This window comes from Melanostigma gelatinosum (assembly GCF_949748355.1).
Source record: "Melanostigma gelatinosum genome assembly, chromosome: 12".
NCBI lineage: Eukaryota > Metazoa > Chordata > Actinopteri > Perciformes > Zoarcidae > Melanostigma > Melanostigma gelatinosum.
This window is the reverse complement of record NC_136645.1, coordinates 23,370,207-23,388,383: the sequence shown is the minus strand read 5'-3', so window position 1 is coordinate 23,388,383 and position 18,177 is coordinate 23,370,207. Positions and strand designations below refer to the sequence as shown.

Sequence of the window (18,177 nt, the reverse complement as noted above, 5' to 3'; positions counted from 1 at the left end):
GCCGCTAAAACATCTTTTTTTCTTGTCGTATAATTGATGTGTATCACCCTTCATAATAATAACATTGTGAATGTCTGAATTGAACGAGTCTGCTGACACTTCCTCTCTACTATCACCCATTTGTCCATCTTAACTGACATGAGTGGAGATTTCTTGAATTTCCATCAACATTGGAGCTTATCCCAGCTCGTGCTCTGTGGACTCTAACTTCATTTCAGGTTGAGACGATACACTGCTTACACATCTGTAAAGGAAGGAGAGCCCTCTCTGAAGTGTGACTGTTAGCACAGGAGACAAACTGTGGGGTGGAATATGAAAGACAGATTCAGTTTGTGATTCCATTTGAAAGTGCCATTTATCATTTAAGGGGAAATGGTACAGGTGACGAGTATAAAAGTTTAACGAACAGACATCAAGGATGAGAGAGAGGAGAAGCGCACGCCAGTGTTGGAGAGGTGTTGACCAGTAGTGTAAAAGAGAGTAGTCGCACACTCCTAGCCACAATGCAAGGATTTCATGGTTTGCCAACATTGGTAAAGAAGAAACATTCCTTTATTAGTCCCACAGTGGGGAAATTATTCTCTGCATTTGACCCATCCCTGTATATATAGGGAGCAGTGGGCTGCCAATGACAGGCGCCCGGGGAGCAGTTAGGGGTTCAGCGTCTTGCTCAGGGACACTTCGACACAGGACACGGTGCAGCCGAGGATCGAGCCGGTGACCTTTCGGTTGGCAGACAACCCTCTCTACCCAGTAAGCCACGGTCGCCCCCAAGGATAAAGCCAGTATAAAACGCGTTGATGTGATATCAGTGAAAGGTTTATGCAGAGAGTATTTTTGATGTCTATTTGTATCACTCCGTAACTAAGGAAATATTGTTAAGAGCTTTTTTTAAAATACATTTTCACCTAATTCTGTAAGTTGGGCTACAAATGATTTATAAACCAAAACCTCAGAATATAGATGGGAACGAAACTTTTGGGTGCAAGTGCCAAATAAGTTTTGAGTTTGTAAAATGACATACATTTTGAAGACACTACAGTTGAATAGACTAAGAAAATATACTAATACATATCACCATGAAACTGCCCCAGTTAATTAATTACATTAAGACATTCAGTTTTTGTATTAAAGTTGTAGGACATTTTGTTTAAATATGTAAACAAGGCATTATCTAATGGTATCTTTTGGTGAATTTAGGAGAAATCTTCAGATCAAATAGACAAAGCAGTAAAATCAACACCTAAATGTGTATTTTGGTTTTCTTTTCATTCAGTTGAAAGAAAACATGTTAGAAAATGACCAGTCTTGTCGTGTTTCGCCTTAAACACAGACATTAGAAGTCACAGAACCAGTGACATACCCTGTATGTATGTATGAGAGCCTTGCATTATAAAAAATAATTGTTGGAAGAATGTAAGACAACAACGAAGTAAGTGAAAAAAAACCTATCACAGACAAGTCCTGCAGTCTGTTCACAAAGTGGACCCCTGGACCCCCACAGGGCCTAGGTCCTCCCTTCTGCTCTGCTGGACTGGACCTGGCCGGGTGAGGCTGTCCATGGCGGACAGGATGGAGGAGAAGAAGTGCTCGGTGTGTGTCTCCAGAGCTCCACACCGCCTCTCGATCAACAGCAGGGTGTCTCTTAAAACTGGAAAGACAGAGACAGAGAGAGAGAAAGAGAGAAAGAATGCAAAAAAGAGCATCATGAGAAAAGAAGATGGGGTGACGCGTTTGTTCACAATGACTTCAGCGAGTGAGCAGACTGACGTGGAGATGTGTTGTTGATGCAGCCGAGGAGAAGCCGTCCGGTGTGCAGAACACAGGAGGTCAGGGGCTGGTGGCTGCTCACTTCTCTCTGAAAACTCTGACAACGAGAAGCGTCACATTTCACCGTCATCAGAACAGAATGGGCATGAAGTAAGTGACAACTGTTACGGTTTATCAACTCACTAAGTAGGGTGGGTTTGCTGAGGAAAACACTTTTCTTTTCCGATGGAATGAACACGACACACACATTTATACCCACCGAGATTAGTGCATATTTAAACATGGGAAAACCCACGTGGAAGACTCTTCCCGTTTTTGTTTTGTTTTGTTTGACGTCACAAATTTGACGGAAAACGATGTTAGTAAAAGGTGTTTACATTTTACTTTTTTAATATCTGTTATTTATTTAAACAGATTTTTTTTAACTTTTGAAACCACAGTTGGTGATTGTTGGAATGTTGGAATGAATAACCAAGATGGTTTTGCTCAGTTTTTATTTTGTTTCTGTTTAGTTTGACTGAAGTTTTTTTTTTTTTTTTTTTTTTAATACAACAAACAGTAAAGTTACTGTTTCTGTCAATGGAGTCCGGTAGGTTTGAGGAGTGCATATAAAGGCTGTTTCTAACTTGGTGAATAAAGGGTATAAATTGAACAAACCGGAGTTGGTGATTGAACAGATTGTTTTGATCAGTTTTACTTTGTTTCTATTAAGTATGAATGAAGTGGTTTTTACAATGATCAGCAAGGTAAAATGACTGTTTGATGAGAGTCTTGTGGCTTTGAGGAAAGCATATTTGTGTATGTTTTGTACGTTAATAAACTGTAATGTCCAAATCCATGTTGCTTTTATTGATCATTATCTCCGCCTGGAGATCAAAAAATGTGTCTTGTGCGTGTCTCTGTGTCTGACCATGGCTAATCTCGCACACTGCTGAACAAAACTGCACAATATTTTGGTAAAATGGTATGTGGACTTGTAAAGTGTCTTTCCCAAGGACACATTGACATGGTGGAGCCGGGGATTGAACCGCCGATCCTCTGATTTAAGTATGACCCGCTCTTCCTCTTGAGCCTCTAGTTTCAGAGTCTTCTTCAATACAGCAGGATGTTCAATTTGTAAATTATGGTCTATTTAGATTTAAGAAGACCACAAAGCAGAGTGTGCTTTAGGGCCGGCAAACAGTGATTGACAGGTTGCTGCCGCTACCAAAGACATATATGGCATCTTTACGTCTCTCCTCCACAATCCAAATATGGTGACTTCTGTTCCTCAGTTGCAAAGAACGAACATGAACAAAATCGCCAAACTCAAGTCTTGAAAACGGCAGTCCACAAACCAATGAGTGATGTTGTGATGACTACGTCCTCTTCTTTTATACAGTCTATAAAAACAAACGCATTCTCACACTTGCCACTCAAAGTCGCTGAATTTCATTCAAAGTCAAAAACAACACCTTATTTTGTTTCAGGGTGGACAGGAATACAATACAGACCAAAAAAAAGACAAACCAAGATTTGCTTTTTTTTTGGAGACATCTTCATATTCAGCAAACCCACAGGCGAAATCACGCTCACGAAATGTGTGGCCACCTATGCAGACACCCACTGTGGTAGAAACAGAAGCACATGTGCATCCATTCTGAAGTATAACAGGGCCTTGAGGCTCCGTCCTCACTTGATACTCAGCCAGAGACGACTTCACGCTGTCTATGTCCACCGTGGGTGCAGCCAGCAGCTCCATCTTCTCCGACACCGTGTATAGCTGCTGGATGAGCTGCTCCAGGTGTGAGCAGAAGACCTGGAACACACACACACACACACAGAGCTCACACTGTCATTTGTATGGAGGACTGCAGTCACGCTATTGTCCGGAAGGTCAGATCGTGCCTCTACCTGAATGTGTTGCATCAGGGAGTTACTTTGCTCCCAGTCGTCCCGGCTGCCGGGCAGGGTGAGGCCGCACAGCTGCTCCGCCAAAACCTCCACCTCCCTGAGACTGGATGGACTCAGTCCCCCTCCTACAGGCTCCACCCAGGCTCCAGAACTCCTCCTCACTGTCTCGGAGTCCCTGTGATCAGCTGCTGATGCACAGGAGATAGATCGGGGAATTTATTTTAAGGTGATATTTTTCAGAGCTGTAAAGCACCACAAACTCCATTTGCCTGCATTATGTTGTTGGTGGAGGCAGAAACCTCAGAGACAGATTTCTCCAAACCTGGGCAAACAAAATCAAAACAATCCACAAAAGCTTGACACGTTACAGTCAGATGTCTGAGGGGAGTAGGGTTGGGTATCGTTTGGGTTTTTTCCGATACCGGTGCTAAAACGATACTTTTAAAACGATACCGGTGCATGAACGGTGCCTGAACAAATACTTTTTTCTTCAAATTGAACAATATATGAACTCTTAAAGTATACTATAAATATAAATAAATGCAAAACACTTGGCTTCAAACTACAGCTTCAAACTTTTAACTATGATCAATATGTAAACTGTTAACAGTTTACAGTATACAGAGTTTCGGTACCAAACCCTAGAGGGGATGACTCGATATTTTTGAATTGTCTTTAATGCTTTTAGCTCGTAGAATGTCCTCTTTACGGATTGATGTTGGTTTGTTTTGTACATAGAGAACAAAAAGCTGTACAATGGTTCAACCGGTTGAAAGAGACAAAGTTTTTTTTTATTTATTTCAAGATTCAAATTACACCTGTTCATTACTGAAACTGGAATAAAGTCTCTACCTTACCGGTCTGAGCAGCTCTCCTGTCCTCTCTGCCCATTTCATCTTTTCCTTCATCCGTGTCTTGATTGCCGCTCGCCAGCTCCTCGACTGTAGCCTCCTCATCTCTGTCTTCAGCCTCCCGTTTCTCAGGCAGGGTGATGGAGGACAGGCTGGTGCCTGGCTCCAGAGACTCCCAACTGGTTGCGACAGGCCGGCTCAGCTGGGCCGTCACCTCCCTCACCTGTACACATGGACCAAACACTCTCTGTCTTTGTCTTTAGCATGAGAAAACACAATAACTGCTGAACATTAAAGCTGAAAAACTCTGATCCACTGTGTCCGTCTGTCCCTCCGCCATTGTGTTTCACTGTACATGAAGTGTACTTTTGTTTAAAGAGCTGATAATGTGTCTAAAATTTCCACATTCATACACAGCGGACAGCTCTACACATGCTCCTTCTAATATGAAGTGAAGGACATTTATCCGAGCCATTAAAAACAAACAGGAAATGTGAAAATACAGAACTTTCTTCAATCTAAATATCTTGTTAAAATGCTTTATATATATATATATATATATATACATACATACATACACATTACATACTGTATATAGGTTACTGCTACATAAACCAGTACTTCCGTCTTTGAAGGCGGTTTTTCAGACCACGTGGAAATGAATGCAATCTAAAAACGTACTCTTAAGAAAAAGATCATCAACAATGCAAAGTATGAGTGATTTATAGTGAATGGTTTAAAGCACCAGTGTGGTCCTTCAGTGAAGAGTGTCCTTCAATACTGACCCGTCTGGACAGCAGCTGCAGCTCCTCCATCTGATCCGGAAGTGGCCAGAACTCCTCGTCCACTTCCCTGCACACACACCTGGACAGCGGGTGAAAAGCAGTGGAGGTGGAGGAGCGACCGTCAAACCGACTCATCCCACCTCCATTCTTACTGCAGTCCAAACTGTCCATGGACAGACCCATGGGGTCTGGACCATCTGAGGATTTGTTCAGCCCCTGCGGGTCAGGTGACCCGTGACAAGCGCTGAGAGAAAAGTCCAACCCTGACAAGCTGGTGGAGCTACAAAGGTGGTCCAGTTCGATCCCAGAGTCCTGCAGGTTGGAGTCCATTTGAACGAGTGAGTCTCCCCGGAGCTTGGAGCCGTCCCCCTCAAAGACCACCTGTCCTGGTCTCAGAGGGTAGGTGTAGTCCAGCAGGGCCTGGTACTCCCTGTTTGGGTCCCAGTCTGCAGAGTGTCTGTCTGGAGATGGGGGCAAAACTTTGGGGATGGCACCGGCCCAGTAGTTCGCCTGATGCAAGGACATCGGAAGTTCTTTTATGTCTCCCCTAGAAGAGCACAGTTTGGTCTCTCTCTCCCTACCCCCCAGCCTGACCTGGGTCTGGCCTTGCCTGGAGTGCATTGAGCGAGGGGTGTAGGTCGGATACAGGACAGTGGAGTTCAGCTGCGGTCTGCGAGGAGGGTTCAGTCTCTGGACCTCCAGGAGGGAGTTGGAGAGGCTCCGCTGAGCTGATCTGCTGCCGGCGTAGGGTGATTCAAAAGTGGGTTCTTTGTGGTGCAGCCTGGCCCTGAGATCCGAGACCCCCAAGGGTAAGCCTGTGTCTGTTCTAGAGACGTCACTGTGAGAGAGGCTGAAGCTCTCTGGGATCAGCTCTGATCTTGGTCTCGTCAAGATATTCGCGTCAGCGAGTTGCAGGTCATCTTCTCTTCTGCCAACACACAACTGTTTGTCCTACGAAGCAGGAAACTGACAGAATTAAAACATGACACTGGAACATTGCTGTCTGTTAAAGACTCAGTTATCTAACAGTTCTGTAATGGTTCTACTCAGATGTGACAGTTCGGTTCAGCTCAACAGTAATGACATGAAAGAAGAAGAGCGTTCTCACTGATGGCTGTTTGAACTGACTCTGCTGTTGAAGTCTCATCAGTGAATCCACTGATACATTTCCTCATACATGTAATTTATGATAGAAATCTGCTGTCTGTTTTTGAACAACGCACAGTTCAAAATAAGTACAATGTTTTAAAATAGACTGAACACAGAGTAGAAAATTTAGACTAATACTGTGATTATTACAACATATTTGGACTAACGTGAAAAAAAGGACAGAAAAAATAAATAATTCAAGAATGAGGTTAAAATTTAAGAAAATGTGGACTTGTTCATCAGAAGAATTTGTAAGTTTACGAGAAAAACTACCACGGCATATTAGGGCCATGGTAGGTAGAACATAAATAAATTACAGAGCTATGGGAGGGGGGGTAATATTAAGAGGGAAAAAAACAGAATTTTTTTTTTTTTTCTTGAAGAGTTTATGAGAAAAGACTCAACAATTCAAGAGAAAAAATGATTGGCTATTCTCTGAGATTATACGGTCATTTTTTTGCGAGACAGAATTATCTGAGACTGAATACTTGAGGTGTACAAACAGATATTGCATATGTCTAAACTGATACCGTGGAGGTGCTGGATTGTTTTTGGAGACACGAGTGGCTTGTGAAGTGAAGAATGGAGGTTCCTTGACAAAACGTTTTTTTAAATAAGTTTTATTTTTCTTGTTAATTTCTGACTTTATAAACATTTTTCTGTTAAATTTCTTTCGAAAATGTACAACTTCAATCTCAGAGAATATCCAAGTTTTTTCTCGTAAATCTCTTACTTTATAATCTGAGAGAATAAATAAAAGTGTTTTCACAAATATTACACCCCTCCACTTTTAAAGAAAAGAGAAATCAATCAAACAGAATGAGTAAATAAATCCTCCTCACCTTCTCTGTGTGCATCTGTTGATGTGTCTTCTTTAAGATAGATGCGTGTTGTTCTGCAGAGAACAGAGGCTTTCTCGTTACGTACTGTCTGCCGGTCAGATACACGGACGTGGGAGCCATAGTGACACTTTTGTGCAATTCTCCTCCGTCCCTCCCTCTCTCCGTCTCGCCTCTTCCCCCGTCTTTGATAGTCGGACTTGGCCATCTCCTGCCAGGTTTAAACTCTGTGAGAGGCATCTTCCACCTCGGGCTGTGTGCCTTGGCTTCCATCGGACAAAGTAAAATGTAGAAAGGTCCCGTCAACTAAAGGGAATAGAACAATTCCGTAACTTTCAGAACAAAAAGGCACAAATGTTCTGCTTTGCATCATTGAAACGTTATTTCATTTGTTTTGGTTTCATTCGTGCACCTTGAAGGAACTGCAAGCTTGTGGCGCAGCTTTTTATCCGGCGTCTTCTCAAGAACAACCGTCATGTTGCTGAGTTGAGGCACACACACAGGAGAACTGTCATGGAACGTGGAACAAGCGCAGTACATAAAGACGAGAAACATTCATTTTATGGCCACTTGGGGGCAGCAGAGCAAGCTGAAAACACAACATGACATATTATCGACATATAAAGTTGGAAAACAGTTGCCTATTTACAGACTGAAGTTCTGCACAGGTCTAAAAGCGCACACACACACCCGGCCCATATCTGTGTCTTTAAAGTGACAATCTCAACAATTTAAATAATTGTCTTTGTTCGCTGAAGGAGGTAACATGATGGCAATTGAGCCTATGGCCCACTGATATTGCAATATGTATATATTTGCAGTGTTACGAACTGTGGCAACATTCCGGGGGTAAAAATGCAAATATTTGTTATTTTTCCATGTTATGCACACACATAATGGAACAATGGACAAAATCTTAAATATGATTGATTTATGTATAAGGCTTTGCATAGGATTGCTCCACCGCCTCTAAATGAATTCACAGAGGGTTGACCGTGGCATTGGCACCAAGGCCACCACTAGAGGGGACTGTGAAGCTTTGTTTATTCTCGTGCTTAGAGACGAAGCGCGAGCCTCCAGACGGCGTGCAACCTCGGAGCATGAACGGAGGCGTTTATGCTGTCTGCGCCTTATTATTCTCTAAAATACCAGAGGGCGTACAAACAAAATGAACCGTGAAGAATCAAAAAGACAACGAGTTAAACCCAGAGATATGCCCATGGACTGTAGGTGTAACCGGTAAAAAGCCATAAATCAACCTCTACAATGCCAAGCAGGGAATGTAATTAACTGTAAAGTCATAACTAACATTGATGGACTACTTTATTACCTTTGTATAAACTCTGTAAATACATTTTGTATTAAAAAATATTAAAAGCATTATGAAGAAATAAATAGCCTGTAAACAGTTTGATTTGGCTGCAAAATATAAACTCAAATTAAGATTTTTAAGACCTCCTGTTGCTAAAGCATTTAAAAGAGAATTGGCCTTCTTTGTACAATTCCTAGAAATGTAAATAGTGCCTTTATCAGTGAACTATTTGTGAAGTGCACGACCAAGCACTGCGACGGCTTGGAGCCTACATGCCCCACGCAGCAGCTGTGATCACGTTATTTTCTGGCGCGCGTGCCTTGCCGCCGGCTTCACTACGCTGAGTATAAACTAAGTTTGAACGCAGCACATTTGGACAAACTGTGCTGCGAGAAATAAAATAAAGCTGCTGGAATGGCCCAGACGATCAGCTGACTTGAATCCAATCGAAAATCTATGGAACGAACTAAAGTCCAGAGTTCATAGAAGAGGCCCACGGAACCTTCAAGATTTGAAGTCTGTTTGTGTGGAAGAATTGGCCAAAATCACATGCGACTAGTTTCGCCAAACAGGAAGCTGTCATTATCAGCAAAGGCTTTTGTACGAAGTATTATATCAATTTCAGTATGCGTGTTCAATACTTTTTCCCTGTGTCATTCCATTTTTTTACACATAACTTCATTTCGGAACCAATTTGTTTGGTTTTCTTTGTATGTATGGATTACTTGGGTTGTTACCGACATCAGGTGAAAATTTTATGTCAATAGCACCTTTAGAAATATATTTACTGAGAAAAATGGTGACGTGTTCAATACTTATTTTACCCGCTGTATATGCTCAGTGGTAGAGCAGGGGGGGCCTTCAATCAGAGGATCGGAGGTTCGATCCCCGGCTCCGCTAGTCCATGTCGATGTGTGACACTTATCCCCAAATTGTTCCCGCAAGCTGTGCCTGCGGTGTATCAATGTGTAGAAATGAACCTTGAATGGTAGCCCCTGCCATCAGGGTAGGAACAGGTGTGAATGGTGACTATCGTGTTAAAGCACTGTGAGTAAAAGACTAGAAAAGTGCTATACAAGTACAGTCCATCGACCATATATATTGTATTCTCACCTTGTCTCTGTTTTTGTTACCTGCCTAGCACTTTTTGATAACTTCGGCACATTTACATCTTGCATTTTTTACTGTGCTCTGTCCCTTATCAATTAAAACTAAAATCTGAAAAATAGCATGTTAGTAGGTAATTCAATTTCTCGTTTAATTTTATTTTTTACTCAAATAGAAATTTGAAATCAACCAGGACCAAAATCTTAAGAAGGATTGTCAATTTAAGACCCAGGGAACAAATTATTTGGTTTCAGCTGCTCAAATATCTGGCTCTAAAGCAGCTAAATGCTCCTCTATTGTTACTCATGTAAAATGTGCTGCTTAGTGTGTATCATATCAATAACGCACTCCTTGTAAACATTGCTTACGGATAAACACATATCTGAGGAACGCACGCGCACACACACACACACACACAGAGAGAGTGGAATGTCTCTACCTGTTGCTGTGGGATCACTAAGCAGCCGGGTCCAGGCAGTGAAATGATACGCTCGCTCCTCACCTGATCCATCTCATTAAGACTGCATGCTCAGACATGCCCACACTCACGTCAACAACGAGGAAGAGTGACTGTCCGTCCACAGTGGTGGAGCAGCAAGAGCCGTGGACCATCACAACGAGAACTGAAGAGACTATGGTTCACGCTAGTAATGTTTTGTAGAACAAGGTGCTGGCTCAGCTGTCCAAATTAGTGCTGATATGATACCAAAATGTTTCTGTTTTCCATACATTACTTCAGAACATCAGAAACAGGACTTAATAGAATATTTAGCTAATTATTGAATGAATTCATTAAACCAGAAAAATTACTAAGAATTTAAAATTCGACTCCATCAGCATTCTTTTACAGGTTTGTCAAATGAAACACCCACTCAGGTGTCAGCAAAAAGCTAATCAAGAAGTTTGTGAATAGTGTGAAAGCAAATGCTAGCTGTGCTGAATTCGGAAATAACTTACCGTACTTTTCGGACTATAAGCCGCTACTTTTTACCCCATGCTTTGAGGCCTCTGCTTATAGTCCGGTGCGCTTTATGTACGGATTTTTCCGTAGCTTTTCTCCACCACAACAACCGCGACTTCCGGTTCCGGTCTAACACAACATTTACTAGCTCCCGACACAGAACAGTTGCTACCAGCAACCCCTCTGCTACCAGCTGTTACTGACAGGGTCGCTACAATATGGATGAAGTACCTTTGACCTACCTCTCACTAGGACTGTTAACAAAAAAGGTTGAACGGCAAGATGCTTTTAACAGTACATGTCCGACTCGCTAGCTTCTAAGCTAATTTTAACATTACGGCCAATGGGGAAATGCTAACCGCGATTAGCATTAATAATAATAATAATAACTTTAATTTATATAGCGCCTTTCAGGGGACCCAAGGCCGCTTTACAAGAGTAACAGTTTAGACAAAAACAGTTTAGACAAACAGTCAGAAAAACAGAACAAGTAAACTAGGGGCCGAAAGCCTTGGCGAACAGATGGGACTTGAGGGCCCTTTTGAAGGCGCCCAGAGTGGAGATGTTGCGGATCACCGCAGGGAGAGAGTTCCAGAGGGTGGGGGCTGCCACACTGAAAGCTCTGTCCCCGAAGGTTCGCAGTTTGGTGTGGGTGGTGGCAAGCAGGCCAGAGTCTGAAGACCGCAGGTTCCGGGGAGGGGCATGTGAGCGGAGGAGGTCCGATAGGTACTGAGGGAATGGGCATGGAGGGACTTGTAGGTGAGGAGGAGGATATTAGCGAATATATAATATATCTTTGTACATCTTTTCATGCAGACATACTTGCATTACAGACTAAGGTCTCTCACGGCTACCAAACGAAAAGCAATGAGGCAATAACTGTTGTTGCTCATAGCTCTGAATAGCTGTTGTGCTAGCAGCAACTGGCCAAGCCAGTTAGCCGTAAATGCTATTCAGAGCTATGAGCAACGTCGACACGCTGCATGAGAAGATCAGCTTTTTCACAATTGTGGCAAATCTTCCAGATATGATCTTAGTTCATGTATAATTGTGTTTATAATGGCTGGTATGATGATAGTCTGCTTTATCTCAGCCATTCGTTGTTATTCAGCCATTCAGCCATGAAGGTACCGGTACATGATGTGGTGTGTTCAAGGACCCAAATGCCTCGTTGCTTTTAGATTCTAATGAGAAGACACGCTGCTTCGTTTTACTTCTTCAGTTTGGTAGCCTTGAGAGACCTTAGTCTGTAAGTATGTCTGCATGAAAAGATGTACGAATATATATTATATTCACTATATTCGCTAATGCTAATCGCGGTTAGCATTTCCCCATTGGCCGTAATGTTAAAATTAGCTTAGAAGTTAGCGACATGTTATGATGTTCATAGAAGAAGACAACTTTAGTGCTGTTAAAAGCATTTTGCTGTTCAACGGGGACACTTGCGGCTTATAGACCAGTGCAGCTTATCTATGTACACATTCTTTTTTCTTTTAAAAATCAGCTGGTGCGGCCTATATACCGGTGCGCTCTATAGTCCGAAAAGTACGGTAGCTAAAGGGTTAGTTTGGATTTCTGCGGAGTACGTGTTCTGCAAGGTAAAATGATTGTTTCTGTTGATGGATTCTGGTGGCCTTTAAGAGACTGATACAACAGCTTCCGCTGGAAGGGGCTGTCTGATGGCGAGGTAAAGCCTGTCTGATGGCGAGGTAAAGCAGCTGAAAACGGGAGCAGCACAAAAACGTATATAAGCCACCTAAAATAAATTCTGTCAGTTTAAGCGTACGCTACAATTACAATATTTTCACTGCTTTACCTTGCCGTCAGACAGCCCATATAGACGGGGAATAAGATAAGGCCCTTATCTTGCTCTCTGCAAAGCTGCAGACTGCATTGACAAAAACAGTAGCCTAATGTCCCTTCGTAAAATAGCATTTGGATGTTAAAAATAGTACTTAGACCAAAATTTGAATGTTTGGATATGTTTACATGAGGATCACCAGATGGAAGTTACAAAATTATATAAAAAGCTACAAAAAATAAAGAATATAATTAAAAATATATGAATTGGAAAATAAAATGAACATGATCTCATACACTAATGTGCAACGGAGCGCACTGACACCACGTTGTCATGAGACTTTTGTCGACATCAAAACGAGCATGAACTCAATTTGTATTCTAAAATCATGTCACTGATGCTTTGTATGTGCCTCACAGGGGTTGTGAAAGATGGCATGCTGGGTTGGGTAGTCTGCCATGTTTATCACACAAGTCCCGGCAAGAATTTAGGACCTCATGGTCGCCCTAATCCAACACAGTGACCGATCTCAAAAGACAAAGATACAGTTCATGTGATCGGATTTAAATCAGGAGAGATCTAATCAAAAACAAGAATCGTAATCTGAATCTACTCACAACAGCGCAACAGACACATGTGGGTCGGAGCCAAAAAAACATTGATGTTCAATATAAAACTAGAAAATGCATTTCCTGCTGAAAATGCGTTGGAATGCTGAAAGCTGAAATGAATTGCAAAACCATTACGCAAAATACAGAAATGGGAGACTACCTGTCTGAAAAATGTTGAAGCCCGAAAGCATTTAAACTGCACTGCTGAAAACCCTTCTAGATGAAATGTCTAACTATGGTGTCTGTAGCTGAAAGTATGAGGAAGAAGAAGGCTTTGAAAGTTGAAGAAGTTTAACAGGATTTGAAGATTTTCTCCATAGATATCCCATCCAAAACAAATAGCAAAAAGCTTAATAATTCAAAAAGTTTAAAGATTACAAATATGAAAAGTCATATCACCCCTCTCCTGAAAGAGCTAAACATTTTGATATTCGAACGGTTTCCGTGGCTTAAAAAATTTCAGCAGGAGTGAAATTTGTAGTAGTAGTAGTAGAAGTTGTAGTTCTAGTAGAAGTATTATTAGTAGTAGAAGTATTAGTAGCATTAGAATAAGTACTAGTAGTAGCAGTAGTGATATTTCTATTAGTAGTAGTAGTAGTAGTAGAAGTTGTAGTAGAAGTATTATTAGAAGTAGAAGTATTAGTAATTAGAAGAAGTAGTAGTATCAGTAGTCGTAGTAATAGCTGTAGCAGTGGTTGTAGTATTTAATAAAACAGTAGTAGTAGTAATGGCAGTATTTGAAGTAGCAGTAATAGCAGTACTAGTAGCAGTCGTACTAATAGCTGTAGTAGTATTAGTACTGGTAGTAGCATGAATAGCAGTAGTAGTAGTAGCAGTTGTAGTATAAGTAATAGTAGTAGTGGTAGTAATAGTAGTAGTGGTAGTAATAATATTGATGGTAGCAGTAATAGCAGTAGCAGTAATAATAGTAGCAACAGCAAAAGTTGTAGTAGAAGTAGTAGTAGTAGTAGCAGCAGCAGTAGTAGTAGTAATACTAGAAATATTAGCAGCAGTAGTAGTAGTTGTCACAGTACTAGTAAGAGCATTAATTATTTCAACAAAAAAGCCAAATTTTGAGCTCAATGTTTAAATACAGTTAATCCATGGGGCTTTTATTTTGCTTTCATAATTTCCCATGGCAAAACATCAGTCGTATAAACTCCAAATTCAGGCTGCACTATATGAGCAAAAACATACGATGACATTAAATACCATCATAACGATGTTACTTGCGATAAATAACCAGGTATTTAAGCGTCTGCCTTTCTGTTGCTTTTCGGTACATGCTAATACAAAAAAATGCTTGTTGAATGAAAAGAATTAAAGGAAATTATTTCCAACATTCTTTTGTTGAACAAACTTAACTTAAAACAGCAGGCACCAGTGAAATTAAAGATAATAGGGATTTTTTTAAAAGTAGTTGACGGTGTCATTAGATAACTGCACTTTTTGTTTTGCAATGTAATCGTGCAAGTTGACATCCCAATGGCGTGGATGGTTGTAGGTGTGCGACTGTTGAGAACTTAATAACCTTTGGCCCCCAACGTTTGCATGCATTAGCTGCGCTACCAACCCCGCCCTGAAGCCACACAAAGACACAAGTTGTTGCAGAGATCAGGGAGGCTGTGAGACAGCCTTCGCACCACACCTTCTGAACCAACTGCTGCCTCGTTTGAATATAATTGAAGCAGGCTGCAGTGTGCTTTGTTCTCTTGGTGGCATCGCCTCCCATTTACTGTGCTCTAAAATCTGGATCGGGCCACTTGACAACATGGCAATGAGAGGACACCCCATTTCAATCTCAATAAACAGAGCGATGTCATTGAGCATGTGTTCAGTACTGTTGCAGCTTTATAGTGTGTCAAAACAAACACCCACCATTTATTAAAAAAGGTAGAAACTTGTGCTGGGGGGTATACTGGTTTTAATTTCCCGTATGATATGAATTTTTCACACACCGTCATGACTGTGCATAGCCGAAACAACTGCTGTCACTCTGCGCTCGTCAAATATGATGATGATGACATGTGATGGGATTAAGATTATGTTACTGCAGTGCTTCTTTTCTAGCCTCAAATGTTGTCATAAACATGTTTCAGTGTACTGATTAACTGTCACAAGGATATAGGATATAGCAGTGGTGGGCCATCAGGGCCAGCAAGGCCTTCTCTGCTGGCCTAGACAGAATCACAAAGTTATAGCTATTTTATAATTTAATAATTTTTCATAAATACACGACATGTATTCTCATTTTTTCCCCCATTATCTTATTTTCTCATTGCACAGCTACTGTCTTCCTCAGTTGCTCTGCTTCCAGTGCAGCTTGTTTTAAGTCAAGCTTTTATCCAATCAGATTTCACCTCTGTGTCTCTAGGTAAGAAGACAGGCCGAGGCCTGCAGACTCACAAGTGAATCCCTGTGCAGTTTAAGTGAATGGGGACGATATTGTTGATTGTCATAGTCTTCAAGCAATCAGATCTTTAGTTTGACATGTTGGGCGTATTCTTTGACATGTCAGAGCCTTCTAGCTGGCTTAGCCATACGTGATTGGTCAGTGGGCTAGCCTGGCATGTTGGGCGGTGACAATCCCAATATCTGCTGCCTCTGTGGAGAGGACATTTTCAGCCCTCAAAAGCATTCAAACGTATTCAAGAAATACAACTGGGGAGGCTCGACTGTCTTCACTGGCGTCCATGAATCGAGAAGGACTTCTTACTGGAACTAAAACAGCACGGATGAACTGAACAACCGTGAGATTAAACTCTTTGTTAACAAAGAAAGGAGGATGGACTTTGTCTTTAAATGGTGAACAGCAGCTTTGGTAAGTCAACTGCTTTTGTTTTTTACATCTGCAGTAGCTTTGATATGCTTGTTCATATATTATTATTTGTACAACTTTTGTGAAGATGGATTTTTGTTTGGTTTTATATGTGATAGGAACTATTGTTTCGTCCAATGTTGCGCTGGAGACACATTTAGTCGGTGCCAGTGTTGCCAACTTTCTCGATAAATCTGGCGACTTTCTGAACCCTCTTGGCAACTTTGTTTTGTCAAAAGCTACTAGCGACAAATCTAGCGACTTTTCTGGTGTTTTGACTCTGACGTGAAAGCACGTACCGTTCTGCACTGTCGTGAACGAGCAGCGGGTACTGCTGTGAGCCGCCCCAAAGCACTCACAGGCAGCTACTCTCACAGTAGCCTCGCGCTGCAGTCAGAGAAGAGAGGAGACACACTCTCGGCGTATTCATGTATCTGCACTCTGCAGTTAGTGTATTTATAGGTGTTGAGCTTCATTTTTACACGAAACAAATAATAACCGTAGCTGTGGCGTCATAATGAGGTGTTTCAGCTGCAGGACAGCAGTGAAGGCCCAGGTATAAAATGCACGGCCCCCCCACTGGGATACAGTGAACGTTTGAGCAAATAAGATGAAAAGTTATGTTCATAAAAGTTACCAACTGCAGCTTTAAAATTATGCTGAGGTCACCTTCTTTCAGGGGGATATATACTGTAGCCATTACAGTATTCATACTTCCTATCGTTAGTACCAGATTACAAACTGTCTTACATGGAAACGTATTAATAAAACCCTAATACCCTGTAAGACAGAGCTATTACAGATCTGAAAAATGCAAGTGTTTTATTTCCCCAACATGAAGGTCTAAATAGTGTCCTTTAAATACTATGAATTGCTTTGACCGCAAATTGCCAGAAAAAGATATAAAGTTAGATACATATCGGATATCCTCGCAACAGCAAACGTATCCATTCCAAGAAAATAACAGGCAACCAGAAGCACATTACTCATGATGCCCCAAACACTGCACATCTCATTCGATATTCGTTTATGTTTGAGCCTCACACTTAATATGTCAAATACAGGGGACAGTGGTCGGAGAGACCATGACAACAAAGCAGTGACACCAAAACACAAGTGACAGACACAAAGCGAGGAGCCCTTGTAGTCCTTCAGAGCAGACAGTGTAACGTGGACAAAAACTCGTTTATTTGGAATAGCGGGTGGGCACTCGGAAAGCGCCGATACCAACCCGCTCCTGAATGTAGCGGGTTCCCTCTCGACCCCACGCTACACCCCCTTACACCAAAAGTTTCACGCAAATTTGCCCAGTATTTGTTAAGTAAGTCTGCTGAAAAACGAACCAAACCGAAAACATAACCAGCAGCAACGATAATGTCTGGCTTGGTGGTTTTGCAAAGATGGAAGAAAATGTGCAACACGTATTAAAAACTTACTGACAAAAATCTTGTAATTGGATGGGTGTTTGCTTATCAACAAACACTCATAACCAATGGAATCAAACGTCAGCCCTTTCATTATTCTATGGAATCTTCTCTTAAATTCGGTATCCCTTGATGCACCAAGCCGAGCTTCCTTTTCATAAAATCTCTGTTAACGTTCAGTGTTTGACACTTGAAATTGTCAGACCAATCATGTTAACCTTTGGTACTTGACGAAAACTCATGCAGGCTGACTGACAACCCGCTCAAGCAGCAGCTACAGCCCTGCCTCGGTTTCAGAACAATACAAATTGCGGGTACTTACAACATTTAACACCGTTAGCTTAGCTACGAGCGTCTGGATTGTTGAAGCTTCACAGCCGCTTTGTTGCTGAAGCCTTACCCCGCCCCTTCCTTGTCCGTGCTGCCTTCATGTGCTTTTCCTCCAACTCCGTCTTTTCAGGCGTTTATGTCATGACTTTTGTATTCTTGAGATTTAGTTACACCCGACACGTACTCTACATGTAACATTTGCTACACGTGAACCTTCTTTATTAGAAAGACGAGTGTTAGAACCGAGCGGCAAGCATATTTATCATGTACGACAGGGACCGTACGAAGAGACTCGTACTTTTTCTTCGCATTGAAACCCCGACTGTATGAGCGCGCCATTCATACAACTTGTATTGCTTTGCGGGGTGAAAATACACAGAATTACAATATTGCTGATAGCATTTGAAGGCAACACAAATTCAATTTCAAACAGCAGCAGGCGGATGTGGCTCTATGCTGCTGTTTAGCGGACAAAATAAGAAGTGCATATACATCTTCATATATTGCAGCCCCCCCCCCCCCCCCC

The 18,177-nt window shown here is 41.7% G+C and overlaps 1 protein-coding gene across 2 annotated transcripts; it reads right to left on the bottom strand.

Annotated features, from left to right (window-relative positions):
* Positions 1 to 373: 373 nt before the first annotated feature.
* Positions 374 to 17,695, bottom strand: cep68 (centrosomal protein 68). 2 transcript variants are annotated; one of them, XM_079280040.1, is made up of 9 exons: positions 17,644 to 17,695; positions 7,700 to 7,768; positions 7,291 to 7,593; positions 5,300 to 6,250; positions 4,521 to 4,737; positions 3,664 to 3,851; positions 3,446 to 3,568; positions 1,771 to 1,867; positions 374 to 1,651 (listed from the first exon to the last, which is right to left on the bottom strand). In XM_079280040.1, exons 3-9 carry the CDS (start codon positions 7,558 to 7,560, stop codon positions 1,476 to 1,478), a joined length of 2,022 nt encoding a protein of 673 aa, XP_079136166.1. In that variant the 5' UTR covers positions 7,561 to 7,593; positions 7,700 to 7,768; positions 17,644 to 17,695; the 3' UTR covers positions 374 to 1,475. The 2 variants fall into 2 exon arrangements, with proteins under 2 accessions (XP_079136166.1, XP_079136167.1); XM_079280041.1 differs by having other exon boundaries at positions 3,664 to 3,848.
* Positions 17,696 to 18,177: the final 482 nt, after the last annotated feature.

Excerpts from the sequence above, each read along its gene's own strand:
- cep68 (XM_079280040.1), bottom strand. The coding sequence starts at position 7,560 with ATGGAAGCCAAGGCACACAGCCCGAGGTGGAAGATGCCTCTCACAGAG. Across the intron at positions 6,251-7,290 it reads AACAGATGCACACAGAGAAG|GACAAACAGTTGTGTGTTGG; the intron begins GTGAGGAGGATT and ends CCTGCTTCGTAG. Across the intron at positions 1,652-1,770 it reads CATCAACAACACATCTCCAC|TTTTAAGAGACACCCTGCTG; the intron begins GTCAGTCTGCTC and ends CTGTCTTTCCAG.